Below are 22,706 nucleotides of genomic sequence, written 5' to 3'. Positions count from 1 at the left end.
TCTCTTTCTGCATCCTGCTGGATCATCACTGAGATTTGTCTAAAATGTGTAGTGTTTATAATATAGTCTGATGCAGTTTTTTGCTCATTGATCCCAATGTCTGTTACGATGCTGGTGTATATTTTGAGATCCTGGCCCCCAGCCACGCAAATTTCATTATCAGCATGGTTTCAGGCACAACAAGCTGCCTGCCCTAAAATAATGCTCATAAATCTTCCCCAGTACGTTGCTTGTCCACACAAATCTGACAAAAAGCAAAACAATCATTTCCTTTTTATTCCATCACCTTTATTTACATATTCTCTCAACAACATGTTCTCCTTTTCAGCACGTTGATCTCTTGGTGCAGTAACAGTTTAGTACATTTGCTCCTCGAGTCCTTTTGTCCTATATCTTTCACATGCAGTCCTGTTGTCTCAGTCAACCGGGCCTTGGAAGATGAGCTTGACGTGGCCGTGCTGGCCGGTGAGCCACGTGCCACAGAATGGGCATGCTGCGTGGAAGGCGTGTGTTCCGTGCGGCAGTGGGATCTGGCTCCAGCCTTGAGCTGTTTTCTCTGAGCATACATGACCACAGGGGCAGAAAGCATGTGTTGGGGGCCCTGCATCCAGATACAGGCCACCCTCACAGCCCAGCCACAGGGGCACGTAGGGGCCCACCTTCCTGCACATGGGGCACTCGCGCTCAGCTGCCCCCACGGTCTTATCCTTCTCCCTGCGGAAACCCCAGTTGTGGTAGCCATGCACGTGACCGCAGTTCATGTAGACCCAAGGTTGCTTCTTGTCGACGGTGGCCCGTTGCACCAGGCTGGGGAAGGCTAGCGTGTTGAAGCCCACCGGACACTGAGGACGTGCAGCATTCAATTCCTGGCGCAGCGACTCGAGCTGCTTGAGCGTAGGTGTGCGCCGTAGGCCACTCGGGCTCCGCCACAGCAGCGTGGCACCACACAGGTCAATCAGAGAGCCGTCCTGCAGAGTGTTTGACTCATTCTCGACCTGCGAGAATGGAAAACCCACACACTGGTGAGGATTTGGACACATCCATGCATTACTAGGCTCAATATTACTTAAATTTTAAGCAACATAATCTTTTTCAGACAAAAAGCTTTTTCTGCATCTTTTTCCACTACTGAACATTTATTCCATATTTTTAATTTATATAATGCATCACTTTGTCAGGGATCTTTTTTTTTTACACAGTTTTCAGTATTTATCAAAACATTGTAGCAATTCTTTTCTCTGGTTGGTTGCCTGGTTGGTCTGTTTTGTTATCAAGTAAACAGCTCTGCTTTAACCTTGTAGCAAATTTCAAGGATCGTACCATGCTGTGCTATCTCACCCCTACTCACCAGTTTGCCTCTCTGCTGAGCCGAGCGTGTCTCTCTCAGGGCGAAGACGTTCCCGCACACTGATATCTCCCGCCACACACCAGGAGTGGGCTCAGACACGAATTCCCCTGCAGGGTGCATCACTAACACCCCATTGGTAGTCAGCCCATCCATCAAGCCGTCTGAGGTCCGCCATTTAGCTGCCCGCTCCTAGCACAAAGCCACAGAGCAACATGATTTTGCCTATGAAGTAGGAGTCAGGATTTGAAACATGCGATTTCACTCAGTAAGGTATAAATCACAGTATTAGTCAGTATATGGATTAAAGAAAGAATTAAAATACAAAACCAGAATGTCATCACGTGCAAGAGTGAGGCTTTTTACAATATTTAGGTCCTCATGGACATACAGTATATTATATATTTATTTCTCAGGCTTTTTCTCGCCCTGTTCCTCTCCACCTCCACAGAATGGCAGTGGGCAGAGGGAGTCCATTCTGTGCCAAGGACATTAGTATGTGTTAGGACTCATGCTGTGGTAAATCTGAACATGAATCACTTACTGCTACAAAACCATCACCATCTTTTGTTCTGCTGCCGTTTAGTTACATTTTTGTTGTGAATTAATGCCTTTGTATAAACAAGTGCACAATATTTTTTACTTTCACTGCAGTGTTTCAGACTTGGAGGGTCTCCTATGCGAAGTTCCCATGGAGTTAAAATTCAAAATGTTGTTATAAGAAACAAGGTCTGTCACAATGCTGAATATTTTTGAAATATCTTACAACAAATTAAATATGTTCATTTTGAACACTTATAATGCAGTAACACACATGCTTATAAAGTAAAGCTAATACTAATAAAGAGTTAAATCCGTTATACCATCTGTTTATCTAGGCTATGATAAACAATTACCACTCATTTATTATACCACTCTATTATTATATATTTATTCCCAATTTTTATAAAATCAGGTTTTTATCATATAAATTCTGTTAATATAGTCAATGTATAGGATCAACAATATAGACCTAACACATATACGTACATAAAGCATTACATCTCCTCACACACTGCCCCTGCAGAAATGCTGCTCACACACTTGTAGATACAGGTACAAGTAACTGTTCTCCATTGATCCCACAGATACAGTAATTATAAGTGAAAAGTGACAGAATCCGACTCTCAATCAAATATCGCCTTATCTGACTGAACAGCTTGCTTAGAGATTATCAGTCATTTTAATGATGGTCAAATCCAGGTGTGTCAGTTTCTTTTATTTGCTTCCCCTACCTCAGTGACTGCTAATATGACTCACCCCGAGGAAGATGTTTTTGGAGGAGTCGAAGCCAGCAGCATAGATACGAGCTGTGTAGGGGGCACTGCGCTCACACATGATGCGGCATGCGTAGCGGGAGATGGTGCTTTGTGCTGACTGTCCCCCGTCTCCACCCGCACCTCCCTGACTCTGACCTTGGCACTGGCCGCTGCTGCCCGCCATATCCGTCACCACGAAGTCGATCATGCTCTCTGTGGAACGGCCAATCTTGGAGCAAAACAACATAGAAGTATGTGAGATAACAGTTAAGGTGACAAGTAAGCTCTAGTGCCATGTACAATAACTAAGGACTGTGCCGTGTTTGAATATTCACCCACTTAACCCTGCTTGAACATTTCGTAGCAACCTGAAATAGATTTTATTGGTTCCTAAGATCATGTTGAAACTTATTCTTAGCCACTTATTTTTTTCTCTGACTAATTCTCTCCTTACCTGACCTATGACTTTTGGTAGACAGCTTCCTCTATCAGAGTGACAGTCATATTGTTTCTTTTCTATTTTTTAATCCTTGATTTAATGGAGCTCCATGGGGTGTTTAACTCGATTCAACTGAGGCAAAAAAATTAATTTCTGCCTGTTTGGTGGTGCCCATTTTCAGCACTGAATGTCGTTGTTATGTCACATTTCACAGTAGTAGTTAATGGCTCATAGGAAAGTCACTCAGGGCTTTAAGAAGTAGTTTTTCATAATTCTGTTTTACCTAGCCTACTAGAAGCAATACTGTATAGAGAAATTTCCAAAAACAAAACCGTTTTTGTTTTTCTCCCATTGCAACCCATTTCTGCTCTGAGATGCCCCAAGTTTGAATGCATTATCTTAAACCATTCAAATTCTGTGATCTAAACAGAGGTAACAATGTCTCTTACTGAATGCCAACAGTGTCCTGACAAATTTTATAACAGACTTGCGGCAATAAAATTATTTATTTATACTGACTGAAAATGTCTAATGAGTCAATTTCCATTCCAAAGGCCAAATGGAACAGGTGTGTACTGGTATAAAAATGTAAAGTGTTTGTTATTTTTAATAACTAGATCCCAGTTTGGTCTTCATGATGCAGAGAAACTCTGGGGTCTTTTAGGAACATGGATTTATATTAAGATCACACACTTATTATGTGATGTCCAGCTGGTTGCACCAGAAATAATTTAGTAATAATTTAATCTAGTTTTATGAATACTTGCACTATGAATGTTACAACCATAGCATTTGTGGTTATGTATTTATTTATTTTGCACTTGAACAATTTAAACCATGCTGTAAACAATTTGCAAACCATATTGAAATTCCACTTGATTTCACTAATGTGAGCGATTTTGTGTAGATTTACGACTCAGATTAAAATTCCACTGAAATCCATTCTAGGTTTTAACGCTACACAATGTGAAATGTTTTGGGGAGGGGTAGATTGTAATGTGAAACACAATATGTGATTAATTTGTTTCAAATGAAAAAATTCCTGTTTCTTTGAAGCAAATATACACTATATTGCCAAATGTTTGGGGGAAACCTCTCCAAATCATTGAATTCAGGTGTTGTTTTTTCAGGGGTTGGGCTTCTTAGTTCTAGTGAAAGGAACTCTTAATGCTTCAGCATACCAAGACATTTTGGACAATTACCAACTTTGTGGTAACAGTTTGGGGATGACCCCTTCCTGTTCCAACATGACTGCACACCAGTGCACAAAGCAAGTCCATAAAGACATGGATGAGTGAGTTTGGTGTGGAGGAACTTCACAGAGTCCTGACCTCAACTGATAGAACACCTTTGGGATGAATTAGAGACTGTGAGCCAGACCTTCTCATCCAACGCTTGACCTCACAACTCCATATTACATTCATGTGCATTTAAAGGCAGACATTCCAGTTTTGGCCAGGCTCGCAGTCTCTGCTCTAATTCATCCCAAAGGTGTTCTATCGGGTTGAGGTCGGGACTCTGTGCAGGCCAGTCTAGTTCCTCCACACCAAACTCGTTCATCTATGTCTTTATGGTACTTGCTTTGTGCACTGGTGTATAGTCATGTTTGAACAGGATCATCCACAAACCAAAGTTGGGAGCAGGAAATTGTCCAAAATGTCTTGGTATGCTGAAGCATTAAGAGTTCCTTTCACTGGAACTAAGGGGCCAAGTCCAACCCCTGAATTCAATGATTTGGAGGGGTGTCCCAATACTTTTGGCAATATAAGTGTATATCAACTCAAGATGCATTACAAAAAAATTAATGGACTGTTTCTGAGGGTGAGACAAGACGTGGCACTTATAAGGACCTGTTATTATATATACAGCTGTTTACCTGGAACATATCTGTGTTGGAATCATGTGTATACTCTACTATAACAGAATGACTCCTTGACAGTGTGTAGGAGATACTGTGCTGGCTTTTGTTGCTCAGTGCCTGAAACACACACAGAAAACACAGCAATCCATCAGATTTCCATCCTTTGTTAGCTCTTCCATTACACCAGTATATGGAACAGTACAGAGAGTGCTCTCACAATCTCAAATCTTATGCAATGGCCACTGCAATGTTATATAATGGGTTTGTACTCATGGCATTTAGTGGGAGAACCAGGAGATATGCAGGTGGATATGTAGGACTGCATGTAATGTCAGGTTACACATTTTAAGCATTTTAAACGTTGGCTTTCTTTAGAGTCAGGGTGTTGATCTAAAAGCGGTATGTACAGTATGTTATGAAACTGTATGGTAAAGAATTCATAATCCCACACTTGTCATTGAGAAATATCGTGTACTGTAGTCTATCGCCAGACTGTCTGTTACTATTTATCCCTACTTGTACAGGAAGAGGCCATTTGACTGACATTATAAACAGGCCACCATGTTTTCTTACCACGCTGTCAAAGGATGCAGTTGTTTTACTTTCAATCTAGTGGCTACAGTCCATAAATATTTGGACACTGACAGTTATTGTTATTAAAGTTATTGTTATTTTAGCAGTCTACCACAGTATACTGGAGTTGAAATTGGTTTGTTCCCTTATTAATGAAGTGACTGCAGACAAAATCAGCAGCTATATGATCAGTTCAGACCCAAACTATACTTCCATAACAACCTGAGACTAGAAATAAAGTAGAAAGTTCTACAATGGTAAAGGCAATCACCTGATTGAATCCGTTTGAACATGCATTTCATTTGAAGGGAAAAATGTTGATGTCTGTTGGTTCCAATGCAAATGACTTGAAGCCAAGTAATTGTTCCCTTAAACAAAGGGGGGGTCGAATACAATGCTGTAAATCCTACATCATTCACCCAATGTAAATACACTCAGAATAAAGCTAAAATCTTCATATTCATTATTTAATTTCCAGCTAAAATTATTTGAACGTCCAAATATATATGGACATGGCTATCTTGCTCAGCAAAGCTCATATTGTCCAAAGTTTCAGTGTATACATAGGAATGAAGAGCCAAAACCGACCACATCTTTCAAGATTTTGAAGCTTGTGACCCTGTGTGTCACGTTGTTAAAATGGTAAGCAAGCTTAAAAATTTACCATCAAGCTAAACAACATCCAAAACTACAAGTACATCCTCATTATTTTTATTGTATATATTTAACAAGTGCAACAAGTATTCCTACCTTGTTCATATTCCATGTTCATGCATTAAGATGCCAGCTCTTGTGATATACAAGAAAGGTTCTTGAGATGTGACATGTATGATCTTTTTTCTATAAAGTCAGACATGACCAACACCTGTTCCTAGTAAAGTGCTCAGTGTGAGTACTGCCTTGGTAGAATGAAAGTAGTGGTAGAATGAAAGTAACACTAAGCATTGACACATTTAGTTTTGTTCATGTGTGCTCCCTACCATTACTGCTGGCTAGAACATATGCTGTATGTCATGTTTAACAGCTGTTGTAAGAGGTCATTGGAAAAGATTAATTACATTCACACATAACACTGTGTAACAAAAAAGCAGGGCACAGGCTACAGACAGTTCTGAATAGACTTAATAATAGGTGATGCTGTGAATTCTCACCTTTGACACCAGAGGTGTGGATACGTTGTGGATGACATCAGGTTTGACGCCATTAGCTTTGGGTCTCTTGTAAAGGGCTAGTCGACTCCTCCTGCGCCCTTTATCACCACCCGCAAGTGAACCGTTATGTCTGCATATGACAGAATGAAAGAAATTACTTATACTGGCTAGAGAAATTACAGATCCCTTGAAATGTGAAGAGTAGTTTAACGTTGTAGGTCAAATTTGTTGTAAATGGGCTGACCTGTTGGGGTTGACCAACAATTGCTTTTACAATATACATTATTTTTGATCAACAATTACATGTGTCTAATGTACATTATTTTGGTCAAGAATATATATATATATATATAAGTATAAATGCCTGTAACCACATTGCAGTTCTGCTCCACTCTGTACATCGTGCTACATCTTCTCTGTATATTATAATTATACATGTACATAATTGTTCATTCATAGATGAATTCATATATGTATCTGTATATACTCATTGTTGTGCTCATCAATCTATTCCTGAACCAATTTTGCTTTGTGGTTTCCTGCTGAAAGAGGCTACAGCCATTAGGGAATAGCGTTTCCAGGAAAGGGTGTACATGGTCTGCAACAATGCTTAGGTAGGTGGTACGTGTCAGAGTAACATCCACATGGATGGCAGCAGAACATTGCCCAAAGCATGACACTGCCTCCGCCGGCTTGCCTTCTTCCCATAGTGCATCCTGGTGTCATGTGTTCCCCAGGTAAGCGACGCACATGTACCCGGCCATCCACGTGATTTAAAAGAAAACGTTATTCATCAGACCAGGCCACCTGATTCCACTGCAGTTTTGGAGATGCTCTGATCCAGTCATCTAGCAATCACAGTCTGGCCCTTGTCAAACTCGCTCTAATCCTTACTCTTGCCCATTTTTCCTGCACATCAACTTTGAGAACAAAATGTTCACTTGCTGCCTATCCCACCCACTAACAGGTGCCATGAGGAGATATCAGAGTTATTCACTTCACCTCTCAGTGTTCATGTTATGGCTGATCAGTGTATGTATGTATATATATATATATATATATATATATATATATATATATATATATATATATATATATATATATATATATATATATATATATATATATATATATATATATATATACATTCTTTTTATCTACACATTATGTGCTGTAAATACAGCCTGTACATACTTCTATTCTTTTCTACTGCATAATACCCAACATTGCTTTATTTATTGATGTACATATTTACTTATTTATCTGCACTTGTTCATTTGCACAATTTCTACTATTTGCACTTCTGGTAGAAGACAAATCCCAGAAAATAATTGAACAACAATATTTCATTATCTTTCTTTTTGCCTATTCAACTATGCTAATCATGTAGACTTTCTAAAATGACTAATGAAATGTCTCCCATGGATGGTGCAAAGCTGTCTTGGAGTTAATAGATGGTCAATCATTCTTTCTCGCTATATTTATTGTGAAAGGGTTAAAAAGCAAACCGTCTGTCTCTTAATCTCTCCCTCAGTAATGCCCAATGGTCTCTGCTCACTTTCTCTCCCAGACGTTCATTCCTTTACTATGCTCAGTAGTTGTGGGATTTGAATGATGGCTTTGTCGGTAGTCACATGAGGTGGTTTACATCCACAGCTGAAATCTGAAGATAAGTGAATGGAGCAGCTGTATCTGTGCACCACTAGTAGAGACTGAACGATGTTACGTTCATTCATCCAAAAGAAAGGATCATAACAGGAGGCCTATTTATCAGAAGGTAATTTTACTCTCGAACTCCCTCTAAACTACATTCAGCAGAATCTTAGTGACATGCAGCGTTGGAGAAACGTTTTAGCAAAATGAATGCTACATATTTAATATCTCCTGACTATAATGTAATAGCCTCAAAACTTTGCTGATATTTCTTCAAATTACCAAATAAACATACTCACAGCAGATTCCTGTACTATAAGTCATAATAGGATAATAGTATATTATAAAATGATGGTAATACAGTACATGTTGTCTTATGAAAGATCTTTCAATTCATTGGAACACCCTACAATTATGCAATAAAATAAATAGTAAATACTAAAGCCTAAACATGTAATATTATTAAGGGATATCAATGCACAATTCTTACGATTCAAATGGATTGTACACAGCAAACATAAAAATACACAGCTTTCATATAGTGGATTCCAATGCATCACAGTGAACGCACAAGTCTCATTACTTTTCTAAAACATGGCCACTATGAATATTTTTTGACATTAGCAAAAGCCAGTATCATTCAGTCACACCCATACTATTATCCTGTCTGAGTATTTGAAGGGTGTAACTATGAATTTTCTCAGTTAAACTGTGCACCAGGAAAAAAACATTTTTCCATAGTTTCTCTCAATATGATCAATTTCCATTTGCCAGTCACTAGCTGGTTTTCCCCTATTACACCATTCAGGTACGGTGAAGACCTCCAAAACATATGGAGCCAGCTAATTGCATCTTTTCCAGCTGCTGTTCATGCTATGTCATGCTATGTAAAGTGCTAACATCCCTCTTCTTCACACATGATATCACACTCACCCCTGAATGGTTAGTATGGTACGGTTGTGCGGATGGCTGCGGCATTCTCTGGATTTAAACAGTTCATCTACTGACAATTACACAAGCCATTTTCTGCTGAGCCTCCACTTTACAACCATTTTGCTTGTCAGCCCGTCTCTAGATATCATTTTTGCAACAGCTTATTTCATTAAGCTGTGGCTACTGTCTGGTCCTTGTCTGTGCACTGATATTACAGTATCAGCTGTGCCAACTAAAAAAAAGAAAAGCGAATAATTCTCCTTTATAAAGAGTCTGTGAGCTGACTGTATACAGTGCTCGAGGAAACATTGCATCAGCATGCTCATTAACAGGTTCTCTGATAACCTGAGAGACTTTCCTGCAAACACAGCTAAGCTCTATATGGAGACTGTGCAAGAATATTCATTGCCACACAACTAGTTTTTTGCTATGTTTTGGGGAAAGACTTCAATATGATGCTCTGCTTCTGCAGAAACGTTGTCGAGGAAAAAGGAGCTAATTTACTCAAATGAACATGGCCAATATTAGTTCAAACATACAATTTAATTATATAACTAATCCATTTACATTTTCGGGTTGTGTAAACATCACATAGAATCCGCTCATCCACTCAGTTGGCAGCTTATTAAGAAAAGGTTTGCTTTAACTGCACAGAACAAAGAGGGGAGGTGTGATGTACTGTTCTGATGGAAGCCAATGGACATACTAGTTAAATAAAAATAGCTGTGATTTTTTTTTTTTTTTAAATCTCTCCTATGGATAGAGAGGAGCATGCCAACATTCCATATAATCTTTAGAAAAAGTGAAAACCATGATAAGTGACTTCATATTATTTCCAAAAATTAGAATATACATTCAGCTGATTCACATAGTTAAGGAACTCTAGCCTTCCTAATCAAACGATTAAATATCGGTGTCTCATCAGCCAGCATTCTGAGGCTACAGGATGTTCTTACCCCAGCACTATCAGCTCTCCGTACTTGATAGGCTCCTTGTCCCCAGGAAATATGGCATCATGGGATTGCGAGCCCGAATCTAGTGGGGGCGATGGCTGGCTCTTGTTGCATGATGGGCGCAGCTCCAGGGATGGAGGAGGGCACAGAGCCTCAGAGCTTCCTTCTAAAACCATGTCTGAGGGCCACGTGCAGGGACTCGCAGCTGAGAGAGAAAAGAAGGAGATCATTTGTTAGGTATGATGTTGCATTGCGCTTTGCACTTTTATTGTACACCTTCTCACCTGAATTCCTAGGAATAGAAAATACAACACAACATGGTGTTCTAACAATTCAATGCCAAGCAGAGTTATTGGAGGCTGATCAGTAGCGGATCTAATGTGCCGATACAATCCGCATGTATGTTTTATGCAATAGACTTGTTATGAAAAGATCTTGTACATAAACATTCAGTCATTTTCCGCTTTTCCTAATGGGTATTATAGAAGCAAACAATACAGGGTTGTAGTAGGTCAGTCCAGAATTCTTTATGCCCAGAGACAGATTCCAATCTCCTTCTGGGGCAACAGCAAACCTTACACATTTTATCTTAAATCATGGCAACAATATTTCCCCAAACTTGCCAATGAAAGCCTGAAAAAAGGTTAAATTATACTAACAAATGTTAAAATAATTTTTGGGTACCTCCTTTTCATTATTGATAATTGGAAAGATAAGGACCAGACAAAGTGGTGAGTTTAAGTTAACAACCAGCTAACTATCAATTGACATTGTGCCAGACTGACTTCCTGTCTAGATGCACTCAGTTGCTGAGATTATCTAAGACATTTGTCTGCCTATAATTAATCTGTTAAATAATCTGGCCACTTTACAACTGCACAATCATGCTGTTATCCAATCCACTAATGTAGCAGCAGCAGCACATTGCATAAGATCATGCAGATACAGGTCAAAAGCTTCAGTTACTATGCACATCAAACATCAAAATGAGGAGCACATGTTATCTCAGTCACTGTGGCATAATTGTTAGTGCCAGATTGACTGGTTTTCTGATTCTGATTCTGGAGTTTTTCCTCACACAACACTCTACAGAGCATGTACTCTTTACAACAGTGGTGAGCAGAAAAGCATCTCAGAACACATGCAACATGTCAAACCTCACCCAAACATTGCCTAGTTTGTTTGTTTATTCAATCTTCAACTGTCCAGTTTCAGTGAGCCTGTTCCCAATGTAGCCTCTGACTCTCTCCTGGCTGACAGGAGGGAAACCTGTTGTAGTTATTTCCTGTTGAAGCTCACATGTCATGCTCTGAAATGCTCATCTACTCACTACGATTGTAAAGAGTGCTTATTAGAGTTACTGTAGTAACTGTTTGTACAAGCCAACAGTGGTTTGAGTTAGTGTAGCCTTTCTGTCAGCTCCAAACCAGTCTGGCCAAGTCATTCTCCCACAGAATTGCCTTCACTGGATGTTTTTATTTTTGGCACCACTCTGGAGACAACTGCACATGCAAATCCAAGGAAATTACCATTAAAAACCATGCCATGATCAAAGTCATCTGAGATTTTCCCCCATTCTGATGTTTGATGTGAACATTACCTGAATCTGTTCAGTTAATTGTTGGTGCTTTCCGTGGTGCACAGGGGTCAGCATGGGCACCCTGACTGGTCTGTTGGTATGCAACCCCATACTCAACAATCTGTAATACACCGTGTATTCTGACACCTTTCTATCAGAACCAGCATTAACTTCTTCACCAATTTGAGCAACAGTAGCTCGTCTGTTGGATCGGATCACACGGGCCAGCCTTCGCTCCCCATGTGCATCAATGAGCCTTGGCTGTCCATGACCCTGTCTCCAGTTCACCACTGTTCCTTCTTTGGATCACTTTATATAGATACTGACCACTGCAGACCGGGAACACTCCACAAGAGCTGCAGTTTTGGAGATGCTCTGATCCAGTCGTCTAGCCATCACAATTTGGCCCTTCTCAAACTCGCTCAAATCCTTACGCTTGTCCATTTCTCCTGCTTCTAACACATCAACTTTGAGGACAAAACGTTCACTTGCTGCCTAATATAATCCCACCCACTAACAGGAGCCATGATGAGGAGCGTCAGCGTTGTTCACTTCACCTGACACTGCTCATAATGTTATGGCTGATTGGTGTATGTTTGTGTTTGCTTAAAAATATATGACTAGTTCTAAATGTATTATTTAAGATAAGATAAGATAAGATAAGATAAGATAAGATAAGATAAGATAAGATAAGATAAGATAAGATAAGATAAGATAAGATAAGATAAGATAAGATAAGAGGGCATTTAATTCATGAAAATGATTGAACTCTATCTTTCCTGACACTCTAATTCTTGCTGAATACTGAATGCTAATCAATGCTATCAAAAGGCTTAAAGCTATATGCACACTAAAACAGAATGATGAACATATTAATATTATCATTGCAATTATTCAATATGCATAAAATATATAAACAACATAGTGTGCATCAAAGATACACTATGTTGATAATGCATATATGGCTCTGCTGGATTATGCAAAACTTTATGTCTATGTAGTGTCAAGAGGATGAACAGCACAAATCAACCAGCCACAGTTCTGCTGCGGTACAGCAGGGTTTGCGGGGGTGTGAAAGTGGGATAGAGCAGACAGAGGGGAAGGGGCATGCGGGAGAAAGAGAGAGGGGGTGAGAGAGAGAGACAGAGAGAGAGAGAGAGAGAGAGAGAGAGAGAGAGAGAGAGATGAATGGTGAGAAGACAAAAATAGAACTGGCATGCCAGTGCAGGTGATGGAGGACAGAGGCATTTCTCTAAAAAGAAAACCATACCGTGCACAATGTGACAGAGTAGTGAAGGCTACATCGAGCTACAACATGCAAACATGGCTGGAACAAATGTGTGTGTGTGTGTGTGTGTATTAGGAGATTATATATGCTTGCGCATGAGCTTGGTGGGGGTGATGGATTGCCTACTCTGTGCCATGTACTTTCTAATCAACCGACTGTCACAACCTAGAGAGAGAGAGAGAGAGAGAGAGACAGAGAGAGATGGTAGACTGGACATGGCGGTTAAAAAATAAAAATGGTCAGAATAATGAAGGACTAAAAGAAGAAAAATAGTGATTGGTGGTTAGTACTTTTTCCCTCATATCATGTCATGTCTTAGCTAACCCCTTGCCTAAACCCCTCACTCCAGTCAACATCTGCCATCTTCCTTACTTTTTCTGTTATTTCTATATCATGCCTTTCTTTTGCTCCTCCTCCATCAACACCGCTTGATTCTTCATCCATTTCTCTCAACTCCTATCTTCCAAAATGTGCCCCATGCTATCTCACTTTCCTCTCACAATCCTCCTTGGTGCCTCTGCAGCATGGTGTGTGTGTGAGTGTGTCTGTGTGTGTGTGTGTGTGAGTGAGAGAGAGAGAGAGAGAGAGAGAGAGAGAGAGAGAGAGAGAGAGAGAGAGAGCGAGAGAGCGAGAGAGAGAGAGCGAGAGAGAGGAGGGAGAGAGTGGGAGAGGGAGAGTCTGCATCATCTATCTCCATCATAAAACTGACGAAGGGGGCTGCTAAATATACACATGTACGGAAATGATCTCCAAAATAACTTAGCCTATTCCAGTCTGATCTCACCAAACTTAATTCTTCATCATCTGTACACGCTTCGCAGCAGAACCATTACTGAGCTCTTGATTTTATGTCGGCGCTGCAGTCTTATTATATGCTGCTTATCCTGGATGCTGTTGCTGTAGCAAGGCCAGAAGCACCACTAGAGTTTTGTGGCTACAACTGTGTTTACCTTTAATATAATGAGTCACATTAAATGCCTGTAATGAATCCTGTAATGCTTGCTACGCTGATGTTCTGTACACAAGAATGTCTGCTTTACGTTAGCAAAGACTTATCTATAGGCAGTACTGGAGAAGTGCTACTGATAACAGTGATGTTTTTATATTGCTGTATTATTATACTGTGTAATCATATGCGTGTTTACTGTAGCCTGACATCATTATTTCCCCGTATAACTATTATGCGTTACACTGTTAGGATAATCGAGTAGAGCTGCATAATGTGGACGAAAATAGCACAGTGCTACACACTGTGTTGTGCAACACATGGTGATGAATCCTTTATCGAGCATGGTTAAAGAATAGTTGACATTACTGGTATTTAACACATTTTAGTCGTTTTATAAAAACTCCCACAGAACATATCGGCAACTGCTGAATGCTTACAAGATACAAAAAATATGCTAGTTTCACAGGATGCTTATTTGCATACTGCAGACTCCCGGTGCAAATAATGCAAAGGCCAACAATGTGATTATGAATAACTTTATATTCCTATATATAGTATGTATCCCTATAACACAGAAGTTTCTGTATTGCTGTATTGTAACGGTGCAGTTTAGTGTGATGGTGACCTGTGTATGCTGTAATATTCTGCCTGACCTGGCTGATATTTCCTGAACCTACCACAAGCTTTGCGTGCGAATAAAGAAGGAATAACATCAAATTGTTCCTCTCTCTTAATTTTATTCATTCTATGTAATACAAGAGCTGGTGTGTAACATAAAGCTGTATTAATCCTCACTATACACTTCATGCAGGTTCATATCTTTCTCATGGACCTGACTTTCCTATGTCATTCAGATATTTATACCAAAGCTTATAGCACCATATAAAGCCTTACGGTCACAGAAACCTACAGTATAGCGATCACCATGCATCGTAATTTAAAGCAGTAAACAATATACTCTAAATCAGACGGCATAAACACAAGTGCTCATAAGCAATCTCATTCAACAGCTTACCTTTTCTACAACACAGGTGGCATTACCAGGAAGTCTTAGATCTGCTAATTCTGTAGAAATGGCACATGAATGCTAGCACCTTCCAGAAAGCCCTGCATCTGTATGACAGTCAAAGCCAAGATGTGAGCAAAAAAACAGTCATCACCGACCCCTAACACCAAGGCCAGTGAATATTTGAACTCCTTCCCTCCAGCAGCAGCAGCTTCAGCTCACTGTGCATCAAATCCACCAGACACTGGAAAAATCATCTTTCCACATGGATTCAGACTCATGAACACTCCCACACTTGCGATTTGCCAAAATGCAATAACGTTTCCACGCAGTATGCATATGTGCAACATTTTTTATATTTATCTCTGTTCATATTCTTTGTCTTTATCGTATCTTTTTTAAGTAATGTCTATATGCACAACTGGAGCTCAACAGCTGTGTTAAATTCCTCGCATACTGTACAGTGTGAGCAACAACTCAGTGCTATACTCCTGCTACATTTCTCATAAGCACAAATCAAGGTTGTCAAAGTCATGCATAAGACTATGTGTTGTGTGTTGTGAGGTCCAGGTCCTAATAGTCTGCAGGTAGCACTAATCCTGTCAACTCCAGGGGGGTAAAATCTTTTCTCAACTCCAGCATGTCACAGGTGGACCTCACGACCACATCCACACCCAGACACCCACACCCACACACTACAGACATAGAAACCAAGTACGAGTACCACCCAGGAAAAAGGAAGCAAAAAATATATTCAACAGTTCCCTTTGCTTCAAAAATATCAGCATAGGTTGTGCTGAGTCACTGTGCCAAACATATAGTCGTATGTCAACCAGCATGTCATGTCTGGGTACCTTTATGACCTGTATGGGTTAGACTGAGCAAATCCTTGAAATCCTCTTGGAGATACGAAGCTGACATTGACATCAGCATCATTATACAAGCCACAATGGAACTGGACACGGTTAAAACATTGCTGAGGGTCAAAGCAGCATGCGACTGCCACCTTGTTGCCACCTTCAGAAAAAAAAGGGCCTTGTAACAGAAACTTCCTTCAATTTCAGGACATCATTATGTAATGGCTTTATGGCTTTACAAAAAAAAAAATCCTGTGCTTTCAGATGCTGCTGCAGGGGGTTATGCGTCTACAGGAACACACACTCACACGGACACTGTTGATTGTGGATAATAAACATCCTCGGACAGCTGGTCCATTTCACCGGATCCTACTCCACCACAGCATTTCCGTCACTTTAAATCATACTGCATTTGACTCGCTTTATTAGGATTTAACAGAAACACCAAGCTCGAGTTACATCAAGCAGACAGCACCCATTGCAGGGGCAAATTCGTCATAAGATGTTCTCAGGCTATCAAGGCTGAAAATAGTGACCAGTCCACCAGCAGCAGTCTGGGAGTGATGGGAGACACAAGGGATTTTCACTCAACTGCGCAGACACTAAACAGTCTATTGCGGGAAGAGCATCACAATAAATCGATCGAAAGACAAGAAACAGTGCACGGACAGTCGGTCCTTCAAAAACAAACAAATAAAATAAAAATAAATAAATAAATAAATCAAGCCAACACACCCGCTGATGTTTGCGTCGTTAGTCCCGATGGCTGGTTTAATCCGCGCGTGGCATCAGAAGGTCGCGTGGCGCTGCTGGTGTCCTCGCGCTACGACGATGTGGACGACGCGCTCATCGCCACATAGACACACCAGGGTCATTACGGTACACGGTAATGCCTAATGTTAATCCGAAAGAGGGATTTCGCTCCGGACACGACGTTCAGTTGACACGCCCATCGCTCCTCTGCATTCCCTCTTCCAAGAGATATATACAACAGAAGGTGTTTCACCGTCGCCTACAGAGTGGGTGTGTTTGGACGCCGTGACTCGGGTTTAAGACACGCCTTTACGTGCTACAGATAGTGGGGTAGGCACAGGCTCCGCCCACCCGCCGTTTCACCCCACGCGGTCTGATATGCTCAGCACGCACCGGGGAGCGCGAGAAAGCACCGCGATACGGTGCACATATTAGGACATATCCTCAGCCATGACAAAACGCCATAGAGCCTCAGATTGACGGCTACTGGACACGGGGATAAACTTGGTCAAGTGTCACGTCTCGTACAGTTAAGCATCAGGTGGAAGATTCGCGCACGTGACGTCATGTCTTTATAATGCTATAATTTATAATGTAACTATTATACATTCAAGTTTATATCATGCACAGGACGTCAGTGACAACTGTGAATTGAAATGCTTTATGAGACATTTTATCGCGGTGCATTACAAAAATCAGAAGATAAAAGAAAGGGGAGGGGGGTGCAGAGATTTCCAAAGCAGATCAGTTACAACTATTAAAATAATTCAGAATATATCTAATATTATACACCGATCAGGCATAACATTATGAACACTGAGAGGTGACGTGAATAACAGTGGTTATCTCCTCATCATGGCACCTGTTAGTGGGTGGGATATATTAGGCAGCAAGTGAACATTTTGTCCTCAAAGTTGATGTTTTAGAAGCAGGAAAAATGGGCAAGTGTAAGGATTTGAGCGAGTTTGACAAGGGCCAAATTGTGATGGCTAGACGACTGGATCAGAGCGTCTCCAAAACTGCAGCTCTTGTGCGGTGTTCCCGGTCTGCAGTGGTCAGTATCTATCAAAAGCATGTGAGCATCAGAACTGGACCACGGAGCAATGGAAGAAGGTGGTCTGGTCTGATGAATAACGTTTTCTTTTAAATCACGTGGATGGCCGAGTGCAAAAGTGGTCTAAAGAAGGAGCAGTAGTGAACCGGAGACAGGGTCATGGACGACCAAGGCTCATTGATGCACATGGGGAGTGAAGACTGGCCCGTGTGATCCGATCCAACAGATGAGCTACTGTTGCTCAAATTGCTGAAGAAGTTAATGCTGGTTCTGATAGAAAGGTGTCAGAATACACAGTGCATGATGGGTCAGGGCTGTTTTGACAGCAAAAGGGAGACCAGCACAATATTAGGCACATGGTCATAATGTTATGCCTGATTGGTGTATGTACTAAATATGAGAGCATATTTTTATGTATGGCATGTATGCAAAGTAAGTAATGTGCGTATTCTGACTAAGCAATGGAATTTGTGCTGTCACAGTATATGAACAACAGTGCAAAATGTAAAAACATTATGTCTTTCAGAAAGATGGATATAATGGAGGCTTATGACGACCTCACAAAACAGTCAGAAAATGGCGTGTAAAGGGTAATATTGCTTGAAATGATAATGAATACGATGTGTTCTAGATTTATTCATGTCCGCTTTTTCTGATTTGTTGATGAACTTACTTAAAAGGGATCTGATGCCAGAGTAAAACATTTATTGTGTAGAGGAGAAGGAACATCAGGTATCCTGCTTTTGATCTTTACCTAGTGTCAAGACTTATATTTTATTAACTTATTTTGTTGCATATAGTTAATATTTCGTTTAAATATTCTAGAAACAAGCAAAGCAAAAAAATTATGGGTTAGGAAACACAAATGTTCTCCACAAATATTGGCCCCCTTAGTGAATATGGGCAAAATGAGCTTTGCCTTTGCTGTTTATCCTGTAAGTCTTTAAAGTAAATTATTCAAAACATTCAACCATTACTGGGGTAAAGACTTGCCCTTTTTATTCATTTATTTTATCTGTTACAGTCACATTACTTATTAACGCCCAGCAGCTGGGCAAACTAATGCCAGTAAAAACAACAACGCATGAACATAGATTCCAAGGAAACTGATAATCATTCGATTTGACCCATAAACACAGTACAGTTAGCACAGACCCTACCTACATTTATATATGTGTTAATTAATGTCAGATTTGGTAGGTATTAAATAAGGTATTTAGTAGATATTAAATCAGAACCTGACTGCCTTTGTCAGGAAACTTATACTGAGCTGTTGTTATATTCCATCAGGACAATGATCCACCTCAAATCAAGTAAAGATTATTTTCTGATCACTGAGTGAATGTTTTGACATGGCCAGCTCAGTCCCCTAATCTATACTTAATAGAAAACCTGTAAATGTGTAATAGTAGTTTATTAATTATTTATTATGTGTTCCATTTATTTATTTATGTATTGATTCCTTCTTTTCCAAGAAATCACTGATGGTGGAGGGGACTCAGTTGTTTGTATTTTATGTCTTTAGTCAAGTCAAGTCAAAAAGCTTTAACTGTCACTTTAAGCATATATAGCTTATGCAGTACATATTGAAATGAGGCCACGTTTCTCTAGGACCATGGTGCTACATAAAACAACACAGAGCTACATAGAACAAAAACCAACACAGAGCTAAGGACTTAGAGTAAGTTGTCCTAGCCACATAAAGTGCATAGTGTGCAAACACTGCAAGATAGACAGTGCAGTCAAACAATAAAATACGCTACAGGACAGTTACATAAAATAGCATGGTCCAGTAAACAGACTGTATTTAGCATTGTGCAAATAAGGGTTGTAAACACTGAGCGGGTTTTGTAAACATATGTGCATTTAAAATCGCAGCATTGGATTTGACGTGCAAAACAGCATTAAAGTGACTGTGCATAAACAGCATATTATCAATGTTTATATGGGGGGGTGCAGTAAACATTGATTTATATTGAATAAGTGTGTGTTGTTTGTGTGTTAGTTTAATGCAGTTCAGTTCTGGATGTTGAGGAGCCTGATGGCTTAAAAGAAGAAGTAGTTGTGAGGGCCTGAATCCTTCGGTACCTTTTTCCAGCTGGCAGGAGGGTAAAAAGTGAATGTGAAGGGTGTGTGAAGTCACCCGGAATGCTGGATAAAAAAATTCACCCGGGAATTCAAGAGTAATATGGGAGGGTGATTAGTTTCATCCTTTCATCTAAATTTCCAGCGATATAGCAGAGCCAAATATTTAATCATAGTGTATTACAGTATAATACAAAATACTAGCTGAGATCTCAGCTGTAGAGCATGAAAGGAGGAAATGAATTACATTTTTTTTAAATCATTGTTATTCTTGATCTGAAAATAGACCTGGGGACACCATAAGGACATCAAAATAGACTTGGGGACACTTTAAGGACACCAAAATAGACCTGTGGACACCTTAAGAACACCCAAAAAATACATTGGGACACCTTAAAAACACCTTAAGGTCACCAAAATAGACCTTAAGACACATTAAGGACACCAAAATATACCTGGGGACACCTTGGGCACGTTAGGTCTGAGGCCTATAATACAAATATCCTGCGATATAGCAGTGCAAAATATTTGATGATAGTGTATTACAGTATAATACAAAATACTAGCTGAGATCTCAGCTGTAGAGCATGAAAGTAAGAAATTAATTAAACCTCAGTGTTAGTCTTGACCTCCCTAACAAACAGCGATCAGTTTTTTGGCAAAAAAATAAACACGAAAAGGTTAAACCCACAGCTTCAAGTGTTACAATTTTCACCAAATTTACATGCTTCATGCTCTATGTAGCTGTGTTTCTGTGAATATCTGCAAATCTGTGATTCTCACCAGACAGATGATCAAGTTCCTGCACTGGCTCGGCAAAAAGTTTTTTAGGGAATGTCTGCTGTATGTTGTACTGCATCATAAGTCTCCAAGTGACCTTGTTGTAAGATCTTAGCATGCATAAGCACAGAGTGATACAGGGGTTCCACACTACCCTTGGTGGTTCAGAGCGTTTAAGAAAGTAGTGTATTATTTGTAACTGTTGTAATAAATCAGTTGATGGACGAATATTTTTAAACTTGGTTGAACATGCACAGATGCTACTGAAACTGCTGCTAAGATCAATAGTTATTTAGTTGATATTTTGGGTTTTGGGGCTTTTTTCCCCCATTTCTTCATTTCTTGGAATTCCTTTTTGTTTGTTTGTTTGTTTGTTTGTTTTGTTTTTCATAAATTGTGAAATTTTAAAAATGCTTTCCCTTTTCTCATCAGCGAAAGCAAACATGTGCTATCAGCTGTACTGCCAAACATTTATGTTATTTTAAAGAGTATTTTTGTATAATGAAAATTGAAAAAATGAAAAATTTATTTTGATTATTTATATCCCTCACTGGGAAAGGAATTTGAGAATTTGAGAGGATTTTTTTAGATAGATAGATAGATAGATAGATAGATAGATAGATAGATAGATAGATAGATAGATAGATAGATAGATAGCTTTTGAGAGTATTATTGGCAAAAATACAAAAAGAACAGACACAGCAAGATATGTAATGCAATAAATAAGATTTATGTGCACAAAATAGTAAACACTTCAGCATGCACTATTGAAGCAGTAAATCAGAGGATTGTCCGTACGCAAAAATAGAAATAGGTGACAGCAGCATGTATGGAAACTAAAAAAAAAATCCTAGCATTTAGAAAAATCTATGGGTTAATAAATTTTCACATTCACTTAATAAAGCTTAAGATCATATTGATCATGTTATGATCTAAAAGTCTGTCCAGTTGATTTAGAAGGCTACAGCATATCTAATCTTTGTTTAAGCTTGTTTAAGTTGTTTGGAACAAGGTTTTGCTTTTGCTGGTTTTGCTGGTAGTGGTAGTAGTAGTAGTAGTAGTAGAGGTAGTGATGGTAGTAGTAGTAGTAGCGGTAGTAGTAGTGATAGTGGTGGTAGTGATAGTGGTGGTAGTAGTAGTGGTAGTAGTAGTAGTAATAGTAGTAGTAGTAGTAGTAGTAGTAGTAATAGTAATAGTAGTAGTGGTAGTAGTAGTAGTAATAGTAGTAGTAGTAGTAGTGGTAGTGATAGTAGAGGCAGTGGTAGTAATAGTAGTAGTAATAGTAGTAGTAGTAATAGTAGTAGTGGTAGTGGTAGTAGTAATAGTAGTCGTACTAGTAGTAGTGGTAGTGGTAGTAGTAATAGTAGTAGTAGTACTAGTAGTAGTGGTAGTGGTAGTGATAGTAGAGGCAGTGGTAGTAGTAGTAGTAGCAGTGGTGGTAGTGGTAGTAGTAATAGTAGTAGTAGTAGTGGTAGTAGTAGTAGTAGTAGTAGTGGTAGTAGTAGTAGTAGTAGTGGTAGTGATAGTAGTGGCAGTGGTAGTAATAATACTAGCAGTAGTAGTAGTAGTAGTAGTAGTGGTAGTGATAGTAGTAGTAGTAGTGGTGGTGATAGTAGTGGCAGTGGTAGTAATAATACTAGCAGTAGTAGTAGTAGTAGTAGTAGTAGTGGTAGTGATAGTAGTAGTAGTAGTGGTGGTGATAGTAGTAGTAATAGTAGTAGTAGTATATTACTTTTCACTACAATTCTGATTTAATGTTATATGAATAGAAGGCTCTAAGTAAACAGACTGTATGAAAAAAGGATCCTCTGCATTTATTTGGATGGTTGCCAGTTCTAACTTCCTAAATGGGTTTTATTTGAAACTTCGTTTTTAACTTTTTTCATTTTTTGGAAATGCGTTTGTTTACCTGGAACTACTTTGTAGTAGGAGAATCTACAGATGAAGAACCATTTATTGTGCTAAATGGAACCTTTTTACACAGTGTCAACATTATCGTTTAAATATAACAACTTAATAATCAACAACAACAACAACAATAATAACAACACAACAACAATAAAAATAATAACATCAACAACAACAGTAATAGTAATAATAATAATAACAATACTACTACTACTACTACTACTAATAATAATAATAACAT

General features: G+C 39.4%; 1 protein-coding gene across 2 annotated transcripts; it reads right to left on the bottom strand.

The window, feature by feature from the left end:
• Window positions 1-266: 266 nt before the first annotated feature.
• Window positions 267-16,932, bottom strand: peli3 (pellino E3 ubiquitin protein ligase family member 3). 2 transcript variants are annotated; one of them, XM_058393775.1, is made up of 7 exons: window positions 16,621-16,932; window positions 10,210-10,411; window positions 6,668-6,797; window positions 4,959-5,060; window positions 2,645-2,872; window positions 1,349-1,537; window positions 267-995 (listed from the first exon to the last, which is right to left on the bottom strand). In XM_058393775.1, exons 2-7 carry the CDS (start codon window positions 10,380-10,382, stop codon window positions 417-419), a joined length of 1,401 nt encoding a protein of 466 aa, XP_058249758.1. In that variant the 5' UTR covers window positions 10,383-10,411; window positions 16,621-16,932; the 3' UTR covers window positions 267-416. The 2 variants fall into 2 exon arrangements, with proteins under 2 accessions (XP_058249758.1, XP_058249760.1); XM_058393777.1 differs by lacking the exon at window positions 16,621-16,932 and adding an exon at window positions 15,038-15,240.
• Window positions 16,933-22,706: the final 5,774 nt, after the last annotated feature.

This window comes from Hemibagrus wyckioides, linkage group LG07 (assembly GCF_019097595.1).
Source record: "Hemibagrus wyckioides isolate EC202008001 linkage group LG07, SWU_Hwy_1.0, whole genome shotgun sequence".
Taxonomy (NCBI): domain Eukaryota; kingdom Metazoa; phylum Chordata; class Actinopteri; order Siluriformes; family Bagridae; genus Hemibagrus; species Hemibagrus wyckioides.
Note: the sequence above shows the minus strand (reverse complement) of the source record. Positions and strands in the feature narration are given on the sequence as shown.

Bases quoted from the DNA above. Each gene is read 5' to 3' on its own strand.
- peli3 (XM_058393775.1), bottom strand. From the start codon at position 10,382: ATGGTTTTAGAAGGAAGCTCTGAGGCTCTGTGCCCTCCTCCATCCCTG. The intron at 6,798-10,209 runs GTAAGAACATCC...TGTCATATGCAG, and splicing joins GGAGAGCTGATAGTGCTGGG to ACATAACGGTTCACTTGCGG. The intron at 996-1,348 runs GTGAGTAGGGGT...CCATTCTCGCAG, and splicing joins CTCAGCAGAGAGGCAAACTG to GTCGAGAATGAGTCAAACAC.